The sequence below is a fragment of the Meles meles genome, chromosome 1 (assembly GCF_922984935.1).
Source record: "Meles meles chromosome 1, mMelMel3.1 paternal haplotype, whole genome shotgun sequence".
Classification (NCBI taxonomy): Eukaryota; Metazoa; Chordata; class Mammalia; order Carnivora; family Mustelidae; genus Meles; species Meles meles.
Window position 1 is genome coordinate 95,501,536 of NC_060066.1, and position 16,269 is coordinate 95,517,804.

Sequence of the window (16,269 nt, forward strand, 5' to 3'; positions counted from 1 at the left end):
CTGGGAAGCTCAGAACAAGTAACACATATCCTCACAAATGACCCTCAGTTCTTAGCCTCTTACGTTTTACCCAGAGGCCTCTTTCCCTAAGAAGGAAGACTTCTCTGCTAGGGAGTAAAACATGGTGATGTCCAACTTGTGTCTGACCTGACTGCTTTCTCTTAAAGAGCACAGACAATAACAGGTCCCAAATCCTTCTTAGGAATAGACTCAACAGAAAACATCATCTAAGAGGAATGTAAAGTTCTGAAAAGAAACTATACAATCATAAATGTTTCCAGTTGTGAAAAAAAGGTATAGGAAGCCAAAGAAATTCACATTCAGTTGCACAGGAAACTCTCAAATGACCTCAGATTTAAAATACATATACAGAAGTAAAATCACATAACCAAAAGTGAAAAGAAAAAAATGAAACCCAAAATGTGACATAAAAATGGACTTGTAAAATAGCCTGAAGTAGGTAATCCAGAATGAGTTGAAACTTTAGGAAAATGCTAAGAAAGACAAGAGATAAAAAAAAAAAATTTTTTTTAAATTTGTTTGTATTTGTTACAACCTTTTAAAGTAGAATGTGACTTGAGCACTACATTTCCACTCACGGAACCTGTGGAGTTACTCCTCCGACAGTTCTACAACGCGCCGAAGTAGGCCGAGACTGCCGCTACTCTAAACAACGCTCCTCTGTGGACAACAAGCCCTATCCACGGTCACTCCCATCCGGTTGGTTTAACTACTAGTTTCTAGAGGCCTGGTACATGCAGCTGGTAACTACAGGGGACAGAAGATTTAAAAAGTAGATCCTAGAGGGTGAGAGTGGTTTTAACCAACATTTCTCTTTAAAACATCAAGGTATAGCTCGGAACACTTCAGTGACAGACAAATTTGGTCTTACTAAGGAATCCGCTTGGTAGCTAAACACTTTAGACCACAGTTAACGTTAGGCTACGCATACCTCACAACAAAGGTCACCTTGTCCAGTTACAACGAGCCGGTGTGGCACTAGGGGAAAACTAGCTGGGCTTTAGTTCCTATACATCACAGTATCACACTCGAACAGAAAGGAATCTTATCTTCCCCTTAAGTAGTTATTGTCATGCCATACAGAATCTTAAAATGTTAACAAAAATAAAGAAAAACATCCTTGAAAATATATCATCAGAGGGAATGGAGATAAAGTATCGAACACATGTACAAGTCATTCTGGCGGCACCTATCAACCTCTTCCATGCGCGATGTGTCGTCGTCACCTTCCAGGGGCGGCATCTCCTCGCTCACAGCCACATTGCTGTCGTCAGCGGTGGGGTCATCTTCGTCAATACCGAGACCGAGCTTGATCATCCTGTAGATCCTGTTGGCATGCGTCTGCGGATCTTCCAGACTGAAGCCGGAGGACAGGAGCGCCGTCTCGTAGAGCAGGATGACCAGGTCTTTCACAGACTTGTCGTTCTTGTCGGCCTCGGCCTTCTGCTGCAAGGTCTCGATGATGGAGTGGTCGGGGTTGATCTCCAGGTGCTTCTTCGCGGCCATGTAGCCCATGGTGGAGTTGTCTCTCAAGGCCTGGGCCTTCATGATCCTTTCCATGTTTGCCGTCCAGCCATACGTGCTGGTCACAATGCCACACAGGGAGGTCACCAATCGGTTTGACACGACCACCTTTTCTACTTTTTTCTCTAAGATGTCCTTCATGATCTTGCACAGGTTTTCAAACTTTGTTTTTTTCTCTTCCTGTTTCTTATTCTCTTCTTCATCTTCTGGAAGTTCCAAGCCCTCTTTGGTCACAGACACCAGCATCTTCCCCTCAAACTCCTTCAGCTGCTGGACGCAGTACTCGTCAATGGGCTTGATCATGTAGACCACTTCCAGCCATGCTTCCGAAGACACTCCACGAAGGCCGAGTTCGCTACCTGTTCCTTGGTCTCACCTGTGATGTAATAGATGTGTTTCTGGTTCTCCTTCATCCTGGTGCAGTAGTCCTTGAGAGAGACCATCGCGTCTCCAGAGGCGGACATGTAATAGTGCAACAGCTCTGAGAGCTTCTTCCGATTCTGAGAGTCCTCGTGGATTCCCAGCTTGATGTTTTTGGAGAACTGCTCATAAAACTTTTTGTAGTTCTCTTTGTCTTCGGCCAGTTCAGTGAAGAGTTCTAAGCACTTTTTGAGCAAGTTCTTTCTGATAACCTTTAAAATTTTGCTTTGCTGCAGCATCTCATGGGAAATATTTAGAGGAAGATCCTCAGAATCCACCACACCTCTGATGAAATTCAGATACTCCGGGATGAGCTCCTCACAGTTATCCATGATGAAAACTCTGCGAACATACAACTTAATGTTCTTTTTCTTTCTGTTCTCGAAGAGGTCAAAGGGAGCACGTCTTGGGACAAAGAGAAGAGCTCAGAACTCCAACTGTCCTTCCACTGAGAAATGCTTCACTGCCAAGTGATCTTCCCAGTCACTGGTCAAACTCTTGTAGAACTGTCCATACTCTTCGTTGGTAATATCGTCAGGGTTTCTGGTCCAAATAGGCTTTGTCTTGTTCAGTTCTTCCTGATCAATGTACTCTTCCTTGATCATCTTTTTCTTCTTCTTGTCACCATCCTTCTTCTCCTCTTCCTCATCAGAACCGACATCTTCTATCTCAGGTTTGTCATCAGACTCCTTCTCTTCCTTTTCTTTTTCCTTCTTTTTCTCTTCCTTTTCTTCAGCCTCATCATAGCTCACCTCTTTATCACGTTCCTTCTTCATGAACAGAGTGATGGGGTAGCCGATGAACTGGGAGTGCTTCTTCATGATCTCATTTATCCTCCTCTCCTCCAGGTACTCAGTCTGGTCTTCCTTCAGGTGCAGAATCACCTTCGTTCCCCGACCCATAGGTTCGCCTGTGTCGGTGCGGACCGTGAAAGAGCCCCTTGCGGAGGACTCCCAGGCGTACTGCTCGTCGTCGTTGTGCTTGGTGATCACCATCACCTTCTCGGCCACCAAGTAAGCTGAATAGAACCCGACCCCGAACTGGCCAATCATAGAAATATCTGCGCCCGCCTGCAGAGCTTCCATGAACGCTTTGGTTCCCGACTTGGCGATGGTGCCCAGGTTGTTGATCAGGTCGGCCTTGGTCATGCCGATCCCGGTATCGACAATGGTGAGGGTCCGGTCCTGCTTGTTCGGGATGAGGTTAATGTGCAGCTCCTTCCCCGAGTTGAGCTTGCTGGGGTCGGTCAGGCTCTTGTATCGGATTTTGTCGAGCGTCGGAGGAGTTGGAGATCAGCTCCCGGAGGAAGATCTCCTTGTTCGAGTAGAAGGTGTTGATGATCAGCGACATCAACTGCACGATCTCCGCCTGGAAGGCGAACGTCTCCACCTCCTCCTCCTCCATCCGCTGGTCTTGGGTCTGGGTTTCCTCAGGCATCTTGGCTAAAAGACCGCATGGGCTCAGAGAGGACGCAGCACCAGGACGCAGGAGCAACTCAAGAAATCAAAAATTTTAAATCAGTTAACCTAATTGAGATAAGCAAACAAAATTCTAGAACATGGATTCATTTATTTCTTCAGTTACTCCACAAGTGATATGCAGGGCATGATGGAGGTATTAAAACAAATGGCAGTTTCTATTTCCATGACCCTATGTTCTAATTTAGAGGTTGCAATGAGTCCTTTACCCAAATGAGGATAGTGCACGGCAATGATAGGTATTGGGGAACGTGTAGATGCTGTGAAATGCTCTGGAAACGCAGACTGGGAAGAATGTCATCAGGAAAGATTGCGAGCTAGGCTTCAGTATGGGTAGAATTATAACAAGAGGACAACAGAGCCTGGGAGGAGATTAATAAACTGATTTGTGTTGTTGTATTACTGAAGGGTAGGCTAGGCTGTGGTAATGAAGTTGCTGGGACATGTAAATAACTCATGACCATTTTTGAAAAGAATATGAAGTCTAGGAGACAGCATTCATGCCAAATTAACTATAGACATGCAATATGGTATAGACTAAGGATATTTTAATATTGAAAGGTACTTATGAATAATAGCTGATACTTACCAGATATTTAGTAGGTCCCATGTTGATACTACTGAGATGCCTGTCTCAGACATGAGGAAGATGAGGCTGGGGCCATTTAAGCACCGTGGCCAGCATCTCGCAGCTGGCGAGACCTGGGATTTGAACCTGCCCTGTCTGACTCAAGAGCTTAAGTTCTTAAAGACGATTTCTTCATTTATCATATTATCTATATGGGTAAGGTAGCTGAAAAATAAAGTCAGGTTGGAATTGTAGTAAATGAACAACTTAAAATGCTGACTGGTTATTCAGTGTTAACCTGTATTTGGTCCTGCGTCATTCAGTAGATAAGTCGTTGGTATTTTTCCTGCGTCATTCAGTAGATAAGTGAGTAATTTAAACAAAAGCGTAGACAACAGAAAAAGATCTATAATTTTTTTTAAGCTGGCATATACACTTAATGTGTCAATACACTACGTATTTTTACAGTAATATATTATAGCATTTATTGCCTTTTTTTTTTTTTTTAACAGATAAGGAAACTAAGGCTCAAATACCACAGTTGACCAAAGTCACTCCACTATTAACAACGAAGCCTGGCTTAGAAACTAGATTCTGTTTGACTTCAAAGCCTGTGTATTCCACACAGTAGAGAGACCACATCTGTAGTACTGTGTTCTGTTCTGGCCATCAAGGTTTAAGAGCATCATTAGTGAAGAATCGTGTTTAGAAGGAGAACAAGAAGTGTCCGTACATTGTCAATCTAAAATTCCATCAGGATCTTTCAGGTTCTCTGCTGTGACACACTGCCCCTAAGCAGCAGTGCTAGGTAGGCCTAGCTTGGGATTACTATGAAATGTTTTGAAGAAACTAAATACTCAAAATACACAGTTTTACTTATTTGAATGTCTGTGCATCCCACCCTTGCTTGTGCCATTCCCACAGTAGTGTATATCCAGGGACAGAGTTCTAAAAGAGGGTAAGGTCCCACGGATAGTGATGCTTCTACACATTGCCCCATTCTATTACTTGCAGAGTTGAACCCTCGATTGTCATAACCAACGAGGAACTTCTTATCTTCTCTAAGAAAGGAAGGGAGAATTCTGAACAATGACAAGAAAAAGATGAACCTGATAATGACAAAGCATTAAGCATTCCCATCTTACCTCTCAGCATTTTTATCCACCAATTTGTTTACTGAATATTGAAATATCTTTTTATGGTTTCTACAGTAATAATAACCAACTCCTGATCTAGTCAAATTTAGAAATTCAAATTCTGAATTAGCTTCTACTAGCTGTTCTTTGCCTGTGCTAGTAATATTTCCTGACATTTTGTCTAAACTTAATGGAAGAAGTCTATTTTGATGAGAGTCTCAGGAAGCGAACTTTAGCTAATATTGACTTTAACTTCAGTATAAAATAGCACTTGCTTTTCCCATTACTTTTTTTGTGTGATTATGCACCAATTGGTAAAACATCATTTGCTACAACTGTAATCACAGAAAATGTTTTGGAAGAAAATTCTACCTATCTGCTAATAGATTTGATATGTCATACCATTCAGGAATTCTGCTGTTGTATTTAAGCTATAATGATGATAGCAATGATGATAATGACTTTGGGAAACACTATCTGAAGGGCAGGTTACCCTTGGTGAACCTCGAGACAGGCATAGAGCCCTGCACGGAGCCTAGCACATAGTAGGTGCATACTGAGTAATGAATGAATAACAGTGAATTGACTGCATGAAAAATAATGCCTCTTGCAGAAACCCATGTGAAGTAAGGTCTGGAATAGAGACGGAGGGAGTGAATCTCTAGTGAGAAAAGAGAGGAACAGTCCAGGGCAAGATTCTAAGCCACAGAGGACACTCGTAGTTGCTGAAACTAAGGTGGCAGTGATGACGGATGAAATTAATCATAGTTGTGAATATATGCATCCTGTGGGTGATAATAAGAGCTAACATTTATTAAAGGACTAATTGGTGTCAGGCATTCTGTTCCATGATTTACATTTAAAACTTGACTTGCTTTTTAAATTAATTGTGAACTAGAGGCTTTTTAGAGGTAATTTACTCCAAATCCAATATTGTTCACTGAATTTAGCTATGATTCAGTACTTTTCAGAGGATTTTTTTTAAATTTACTAATCAAAAGGCCAACTGAATGACTGAACAGTCGACTGACTGAATAAACAGCTAATTGTTTATGAACCTATTTTTGCTATCGTGTGCCTTTTTACACAGGGCCCTCATTATCCCTTTTCCACAGACCCAGTGGAACAGTGGGTAGTGAATTTTGTCCCTGAGCCCAGACCACAGGAAGAGGTGGTGCAGATACAGGAAATATTTGGGAGTTTGTATGTCTCTTAATGTGGAAATTACATTCATCACCCACATCCTTCAGGTACCAGTTCAAGCTACAGTTACTAAGAGAAAAAAATTACAGGCATTGGTCCAAAAACACAACTCAACAAAGGAGAGGCACTCAAATATTTCCATCCTTTTCTGACTCCTCATAAATCTGTCTCCACTTTGGCCTTGACCTCATCATTGATAGTCTCTGGAATCTGGTGAACAAAGCTTGGAATCTTGCTCCTTAATTCCGTAGGCCTTTCATCTTTATTGGTTTGATAAAGCTTTGAGTACATTAGCAAGAAACATTGGTAATCTAATTATTTAGGACATATTAGAAGGCATGAGTACCACTCATCTGTCCTTTAAATGTAGAACTATCTAGAGGAATCTAGTTAAACTATAAGGAGATAGAATTGACAAAGTTGGAGCTGATACTCTAAACAGAATACTACTTAATAAGAATTACTTTATCACACAGATGAGGACTTTAAAAAAATTAAGATTTTATTTCTTTATTTGATGGAGAAAGAGAGAGAGAGCACAAGTAGGAGCAGAAGGAGAGGGAGAAGCAGACTCCCTGCTAAATGACCTGAGCTGAAGGCAGATGCTTAACTTGACTGAGCCACCCAGAGTCCCCAGATGAGAACATTTTCATAGGGAGGCAGTCTATTGTCCTAAGACTAAAATCTATAATCTGGATGTTTTTAATCCACTAGGCAAAAAAGTAATAAACATTTTAGATGAAGGGAAAAGAGTATTATGTCAAAATAAATTAATCTGTAGTAATTTTGGGTTATAAAAATGGAAATTGTAAAACCAAAATTTAGAAAGCAATCAAAATCAAAACCAACAAATTACTAAAGTGATGCATTCTAGTACAAAACTAGAACTTCCTCTTTACATCTTTACTCGCAGTTCTCTGTCTAAGTTTAAGACCAGCTGCCCCTGGAATCTGACAGAGAACCTAGCAGCTCTTTCATTGGACAGGGGTACCTAGGGTGCCTCTAGCTCCATCAGGACCACTAAGACAGCTTCTAAGTGAGTGAGATCAACCTTGCCCAAAGTTTGGCCCCTCACACTACAGGGTGAAAAATTTGGTTTGTCAATATTTCAGCAATGAACTGACTCAGAGGTGCTAATTCATACTAATAAAACTCGCCAGAATGTAATGCATGATTTTGCAAAGAGAAATGTTATTATGAAAGGAAATGGATGTTTTTTCTGATCTGATGAGTACAGGAGAAGGCAAACTGCAAGTCCTGTTTTTGGTGGTTACCTGGTTCCAAGGTGGAATGGCCTCTGGTTTCCACAGCCTACAATGCTCCTAGAGATGATCAATTTAGGATGTCCATGCTGACCAGAGAGAGCATCTTCTCCCCATGGGGTTCTTGAATGGAATCTTGGGGTTAGTTTATATCCAACTAGTTTCCTTCCATCTGTATGATCACTGCAGAAAGGGTGCAGTGTGATTAATTAAGTTCTTTTCTTCATAATTACATCTCAGTTCTGCCTCCCAGAAGTTAAATCCAGGATCCACTGAGGTCTGAGATGTTCCTGAACTTATCAGAAATGCACTTGCAAACACAAGCCATTAATGACATTTGTTATATGTGGAATTTTACAGTTTCAAGGTCAATGGCCAACCTAGTTCCTGAGTTCTTTGGGCTTCTCACATGTACAGACACTGAGAGGAAAACTGAACAGGAGCCCAGTGTCCCTTCCTGTCATTAACTTATAAAGGGTGAGCAGCAGACAGAAGGAAAGGGAGAAGCAGACTCCCCACTATGCAGGGAACCTGATGCAGAGCTCTATCCCAGGACCCTGGGATCATGACTGGAGCCGAAGACAGACACTTAACTGACTGGGCCATCCAGGTGCCTCCTTGTCATAACTTTTTATTACCTTTACCTCAATGGTGTATTTACTTACATAGGTAAATCATTTGTTACCTGGAGAGATGTGGACATACAGCTGGTCAAGGAATAAATCGGGAGACTTCCATGTCAGCATTCTCTGAGGTGGGGACCCGAAACTTTTCTGACTTGCCTTATTCCAATGAAGGATGTGATGTGCACATTCAATTGGTAGTAACAAAAAATGGCCTTACTGTATTTCTAATTCTCTGTTCCATCGAATGGACATTTTACTCCACCACACTTTCTCACTCTTCCAATTGTCTGTGTATTTATCTCTTCTAATTATCTTTTCTATACACTGTTGTGACTGAAATCATGACTTAATTCCATTAAGTCACCAAAAATCAAATAGAAAAGTCTCTCAAAACATAGCTGTCAGCTTAAGTTTTATTCTGTGTGAGGGTAAAGCTATTTTATTTTAATAATTTTCATTTGTTTCTGCCACAAAGACTCATTTGTGAGCGTTCCTTTTTAAATTTAAAAGATACTTTCAATGATGGCATTTAATATTTCTCTTCTGACTGATTCTGTTATCTGCTGACACAAAGATCCTGTCGCCTAGGGAACCTGAAGCCGGCCCTGACAATAGAAAGTGTCTGAGCTCTCTTCGTTACTCTACCTCTGACTTATTTTATGAAAACTGGTAACTTGCTTCACCATTCTCTGCCTCCGCATCCGAAAAATAAGTTGGATAACTACTCTCAACAAACATAGCATGCTCTTTATCTCCTGTCCATCAGAGTGCTCACCCCTCAGCGGGGGAGGCAAAAATCAAAAGACAGAGAAGGATTCAGCAGTTGATAATATCCTTGATGTAAATACATCGTCTGTAAGTCGTGTCTTGAGAACAATGGTGTAAATGCCGAAGGCGTTTACAATGCTGTTAAAATAGGGATCGACATTATTGTTTATTTTATTGTTTTTCAGGTAGGTGTTGGAGAAGCTTTTTTTCTTCCCAGTTTTCTATTAGACCCTACAGCCGGGCTTCCACTCCACTGGTGCCAGATCCCAAGACTGCCTGCCTTCCCAAAGCAATATAGATCACTTGAGAGTGATTTCAGTGTGTGAACTCAAGAGAAACCAGGGCAGTTCCATGGTTAACCCAGGCTGTCAGTTCCGGTATCAGCTTGGCTTGCAATTAACCAATCCTATGACCTGAAACAAGTTCAATAGTCTTTTTGAGCCCTAGTTTCTTCATTCACAAAATAAAGGTTATTAACAGTATCAACCTCATGAAGTTTACGTAAATAAGAATCAAATGGGAATATGTGTGAAAAGCAAATATGGTATTTAGCATAAGGCAGGCATGAAATAACTGGTAAGTATAAATGTGGAGAGATTGTAATCCTTTCCCATTTATTTCTACCACAGCCTGTTTTTTTTTTTTAAAGATTTTATTTATTTATTCATAAGAGATAGAGACAGAGAGAGAGGCAGAGGCAGAGGGAGAAGCAGACTCCTCAAGGAGCAGAGAGCCCAGGACCCCGGGATCATAACCAGAGCCAAAGGCGGACACTTAACCGTCTGAGCCATGCAGTCATCCTCTACTACTGCCCTAAAGGACAAACCCCTCCAGGGCTATTGGTCCTGGACTATGGATGGGCTGTTACCATGTGATATATCCTGTAAATTTCCCAGAGGCACAGGGTTGGAGGGTGGCAGTGAAACAAACATCTTCATTGGCATCCCTGGGAAAAAACCTCTCCTGGACTTCTTCCCCACCATCACTCCCTCCTATTTTCTCACATGCACAGCATCAAGGTTTTTGGTTTGAAAATGATTAAAAATTATTCTCTCTTCAATGCCTTTATTTCCCTGCTTCACCTCCCCTGCCCTGTTCCTCTTGACCTGCTGAAAGTCTAGATCAATAGCATAAAATTAAATTTCATTTGTCATGTTAAGTCATCATTTGTGGTGATACATTTATATAGAAAAAGAAAGCAAGAAGAAAAAGGTCTTTTACTGACTTTCTAAAAGTTGAAGATTGCAGACTAAACAGCTAGTTCACCATGTCCTTTCTCTTTCAACTGGAAATTAAACTGATATAGATTCTTTTTGGCACGTAATAACAGTAATATTTTGGGATAAGATGGGGCAAGGGAATCATTTTCAAAAGGCATTTCGAAAATAGGGAAGAATGCCATGTTTGATTCTTCCTGTATGACTCTTTATTGTGGCCTAAGTTCAGATGAGGATTCTGAGAGAATCAGGAAACTGGACACAAAGACCATAAGAAGGATCTAGCATGGTAGCAATGTGGTCTTCTAGACTTGGAGCTTGAGAGTTGAGGGTCCTGTCCATATCAATCCTTATATGCTCCTCTGTGTTAATTAGAAATGATTTTTGTCTCTCTGGTGCACTGCCCCCATGTAAAAAACTAGATCTCTGTCATAGAAAAATCACCACTTTATTTCATTAAGCTCCTTATCTCTGGAAATAAATGAAGACTAACCAACTGAGAAACAAGAAAACTTATGTATTCAGAGCTTGTTATGACCGGGGAGTCAATCACTATCTTGTTTGTTTCACAGTGATCCAAAGGCAGGTGGAGGAGAGGGAAAGCCTCATGGAGGAACAAAAAAGAAGGCTTCACATATGCCCCATTTGGATATTGGCTAGAGATGTGGTATCCTGTATGATTGGTTTGCCATACATAATCTGGCTTTTTCTGGTTGATCCTAAGTTAAAAAGTGGAGATAACAATTAATTATTAACCAAGTCTTGACCATTTGGCGTCAATTGTTATAGGGGGTATTGTTTGGCTCCCTGGATTGTTACTAGAGAGAATGGACAGACGTCCTATTTGTCTGACTTGAGGATAGCCGACTGGCTTCCTGGCTTGCTAGTGTAGTTGACATGCGGCTTCCTGAACTTGTTGCTAAAGATTTGGGGTTAGAGCTCTATTTTTTATATATGGTCTGGCCATTGTTCATTTGTATATTCAGTCTCTCATAATCATAGTCTGATGTTGCATCTTTGGGGAACAAACCAGAAAAAAGTTATCCCTTGGGTTATCTGTGTTCTGAACCCATTTGGAGTTCCGTGGATGACAGATACCCATTAAACATCCTTTCAGCATGTGGTGTGGGGAGGCAGAGCTAGTGGTATAGGCCAAGACCCAGAGCTCAAGAATAGTATCAAATTTATACTCACAGGTTCCTCTCATGGACAGAGTAATAAGCAAAAAATTGAGAATGTGTGTCTGTAGCCACAGAAAACATAGTTATAACTGGTATTTCCAAATATTTAGAAGGCTCATGAGGAAGAGGCCTCCAGTATACCCAACTGAGGCAAGGTAGCAGAAATAATGTGGAAGTAAATTTAGTGCAAATAGAGGGAAGGTCTTTCCAAATATTAGAACTCCCTGACAATGCCATGAAATGCTTTCTGAATCAAGAGGATTTTTTCCACTGGCAGGCTCTGGCAGAGATGGTCATCTGCAAAGATTGCTATTGAAAAGTTCACGACAAGGACAAAGCGGGGCTGACCTTGATCCTGGGACAATTATATGAATCTAAAAGTTAAGGCAAGTCTTACTATTCTCAATAAGTAATGAATAGAATTGAGGGAAGAGTGGCAATTGGGTGGGGATGTGGAATAAATGATTAATAAGTTTCCGAATCATAAATGGCAAGAGAAAAAATTGGGGAATATATCTAATAAGAAACACGGTAAAAAGAGGAGGGAGGCAGGAAGGAAAGACAGATATGACAGAGAGAAGAAGAATAAATGAATATGAACAAAGTGTGTGCAAGAGAAAAAAGACACACCTGGAATTCAGCATAAGAAAGGTCAATAGCTGCATGGAGCAAAAACCATCAGGTGCTTGTCCCTGTGAGCCCCAGGTGCTTGGTTACCTCTCACATGTACAGGGCTGTGGAAACCTGAGTAGGAGATTATGCATCCCTGATTCCTGAGCCCTGCATTCCTGTTGCATTTATGCGGATTTCCAGGGGGATGCAATTCAAGAACTCTAGAGACAATCATCATGGGGAATTTATAAGCCACAGAATTAAGTTTTGCATTGAATTACTGCCATTCTGCCAACCAACTGTTGTCAAGAATTTTATTTATTCTTCTTTTACATTCCCTAATTACTCATTATTCTCTGTGATTAGTTAAAAGAAGAAATGCACATTGTAGGCATCCTATTTCAGGATGCAATCTGAACAGTGTAGAACAGTCTTGCCTGAGCAAGACGGAAGGCAAGAGGAGTCCTAATATTAACTGTGTGTTGGGTCAGGCACTGTGCCAGACATTTTATAAACAGACATTGCTTCATTTAATCCTCTTAAAACCTCCTAGAAGAATATTACCATTCCAGTTGTTTAACTGAAGAAAATGAGTGTCAGCATTAACTAGTAACTCACAAAGATAACTGAGCTAGTAGAATGGGCAGTGCCAACATTTAAAATCAGATTTATATGCCTCTAAATCCATAAACAACAAACCATGAACAAATAAATAATATGTATTCATATACACCTTAATTAATAATTGAAAAAAGTTAAAGTATAATAAGTTAATGAAATCCAGAATATAAATTCCAGTTTTGTATTTCATTGATAAGGAGATGAGAATTATTTTTTACTCAAAACTTGGTTGTATGCTCTGTTACCTTAACAAATGGTAAACCGTCATAAAGCATTTTATGGATTTTTTTGTAGCAGTGTGTAGAAGGTTATTGAGAATCTCATATGGCAGAATATTCCATTGAGACACCATTTGTGTTTTCTAAATCACAGGTTAGTCATGAAAGAAGGAAAGGAATCCCTCTCCCTGACAATACCCTCTCTCCAGGTGGAAAAGATGACCTGTTTGCCTATTGCCAAGGAGAGTTGACATCTTTTCGTATGTGTCAAGGTAAAGAGGTTTCTAGGCAGAATTGGCTCTCTGAAAATGTCGAAAATGACAGCCTCTGTTGTAGAAAACAGGTCCAGGAAGAAATTAAGCTAGACTGTCTCAGAATGTTCCTCAAAACCTGATGAGGGAAATGATCCTACCACTATATGGCAGTTATTGGAGCTGGTCACCAAACATTTCCGGTTCCCCAAACAGTCATATAGTAGGGTGACCCTTCCTGGCCCTGTGGAGTTGGATGTGGTCATGTAACTTGTCTGACCAAGGAAATATGAAGGAAGTACAAGCTTTACATGCCAGGGTGAGATCTGCATTACTGTCTTCCTTCCTTGATTCTGACTAATACATTTCAAGATGGTGGCTTGTGAAGTAACTTACATCCTAGAGAAGACTGTGCAGAGCAGAGCTCTCATCTGGCCTGCAAACGACATAAGGGAAGAGTTAGAAATAAATATCACTTGCTTTAAGCTACTGGGATTTGGAGGCTGATTACTACCCCAGCATCACCTAACAAACCATGACTGATACACTATAGAAAGTTGGATACCCTGGTTAAGGACATGGACAACCAAACTTGTCAGTGTGCATGTGTATGGTTTGGAGTGTGTTTATATCACTATGTCATGTCAGTCAAGCAACAATCTACTGATGATGAATGCTTCTTTGATGAGGCTGGGGAACAAGAAGATTCTTTTTTTTTTTTTTTTTAAGATTTTATTTATTTATTTGACAGAGAGAGAGATCACAAGTAGGCAGAGACAGGCAGAGAGAGAGGGGAAGCAGGCTCCCCGCTGAGCAGAGAGCCTGATGTGGGGCTCGATCCCAGGACCCTGGGATCATGACCTGAGCCGAAGGCAGAGGCCTAACCCACTGAGCCACCCAGGTGCCCTGAACAAGAAGATTCTTAAGCATGGAATATGCAATCAAATAGAGTAGGAGAAAGAGGACATGAAATATCAATGATAGTTAAGTAAACTAAAAATCAGTAACAGAATACTTCCATTTGTTTGCCAAGTAAGTTGTGAAGTTCATAGGCAGTCATGACATTTTATAGATGTGAGAACCAATCAGGTTTCGATATAAAAAGAAACTATCCAAAGACCCCGTTGACATCCTGATTCCTAATCTGTTTTCTCCCTCTCTCCCTTCTTCTTCTCCCCCTACTTTTTTTTTTTTTTTTAATTCTCCTTAATTTCCTGGAACATTACCTTTCCACTTACTGTCTCTTGGATCCTGCTATTTGATAAAAGTTAAAATGTCTCATTCTACTCTCCCTCCAATTTTTTAATTTCCATTCATTTTACTTCCATTTTGGTCATGGTCCCGGAGTCTCTGTTCCACTCAATGGAGTCCATTTCCACTTTGTCACCTTTATTGATTAACATGTCTATTTTTTTATTAACTTTCTATTTCAATTACCATACATTTTCCCTTGTTCCTTACTTGGTTCATTATTATTTTATAACCTCCTATTTCTATTATATATAAATCATGTTTTCTCTTTAAATATTTTGTAAACGCTTTAATAGTTTAATAGTTTGCCTAACTATTTCTGTTTCTATGAATATCAAGTATCCCAGTTATAAGTCTCAGGATTTTCTTTTCATGTCTGTTGTAGTATTTGTAGTATGGAGTTGTGACTTTATCTTCAACAGGAGTTATGTTTCATGGCAGTCTTGCAAGTGCTCTGCAGTCTGGAGTTTGCCCTATAATTTTGCCCTACAATGGGCCTACAAGTGTGGTTTCATGATTATCTCTACCAAGATCCTATAGGATTCTTGAGCTCAAATCAGTTTTTTCATTTGTTTTTCTTGACAGTGTTTTACTTATGGTCTAGGGCCAGAATCTACTCATCTGGGTGCATTTTTAAGGTGCCCAGGTCCATGTAGTTTATTCACTCCTACTACTTGCTAGTTTGTACACTCCAGTTGGTAATGTTTCTATTTATTTCCGCTTGCCTGGAGGACTTCTCAGGTCCTACTGCAACAGACCCCATATTGCAGACAGAAATCCCAGTGAACAGGATTGGTAGGGAAGAGAAATTCAGAAAAGAAGTCATGTTGTACAACAAAGAGCTAACATCATGGGACCAGGGCTTCAGGGAAATACCAGACTTAAGAGCTAATGTGTCAAGCCACAACACTGGCATTTTTAAGTTAAAGAACACCTCAAGTGGTAAAAATTAGATATGCCAGTTAGCATAGCAATGCTGACTATAGTTGTTATACAATATTCTGACACTACAGTAAGAAGGAGAAAAAGGAGATGGTGGTAGTAGACGTTTGTTCAGATCATGACTTTGACTTAGGCCTGGGTATATCCCACCTCTACCATATGCAAGGTATAATTGCTGTTTAGATGGCTGTTAAAACAATTAAATGTAATTAAATAAACTAATGGCATGCACACTGTTAGAATGGAGTATTATAGGGAACTTTCAGTGGCAAAGGTCAGAAACCAAATCTGAGCTGGATTTGCTTAAATGAAAAATCATTGACTCAACTGAAAAATCTAAGGGTAGGATGGCTTCAAGTGTGGTCTTGTATCATTGGGAATTTCTCTTTCTATCTCTGAGTTCCATTTTGTTTTGCGTGTCTTTCTCAAGCAGACTGTTCTCAAAGGTGATGAAGTACAGTTTCATGTTGGATATTATATCTGTCCAGTACAGGTATTTTTGTAGATAACACCCAGAAAAGCACTGGGGATGACTGCCGATTGGTCTGATCTGGGTTATGTAGCAACTCTGAAAACACCATGAATGATGTTATGTAGCAAGGTCTGCCTCATGAGCTCATACCCCAGAGTTTTAGATAGGAGTTCAAGTAGGTGAATGGATCTCACCTGGAGTAAACAGAGTCAGGAAAAGGGAGGGTTTCTGAGTCTCTGTTATTGGCAAAAAGGACAATAGATGTCAGTTGGGTGAAAACACTAAATGTTTGCTATCACCTCTGGCTGGTACCTAATACATGTCCATCAAATTTGAGTTATTATTGTTCTGTCATTAACACTACTATTAGTTGAATCACATATATGTCCACTTTCAAATCATTTCTCTTAAATTCTCCAGGATTTGCCTGCAGCTGGCTTTATTAACCCCAAGTTCTGACCCATTTATGCTTGAGACATATTTGAAGCACAATACAGA

General features: G+C 40.4%; 1 protein-coding gene across 1 annotated transcript; it reads right to left on the reverse strand.

Moving 5' to 3' along the window:
• Window positions 1-738: 738 nt before the first annotated feature.
• LOC123940014 (heat shock protein HSP 90-alpha-like) lies at window positions 739-3,439 on the reverse strand. Its single transcript, XM_046002303.1, is given in 3 exon segments — window positions 739-1,862; window positions 1,865-3,240; window positions 3,242-3,439. Coding segments are annotated over 3 exon segments (2,244 nt in total). The 5' UTR covers window positions 3,403-3,439; the 3' UTR covers window positions 739-1,155.
• Between the last annotated feature and the right edge of the window lie 12,830 nt (window positions 3,440-16,269).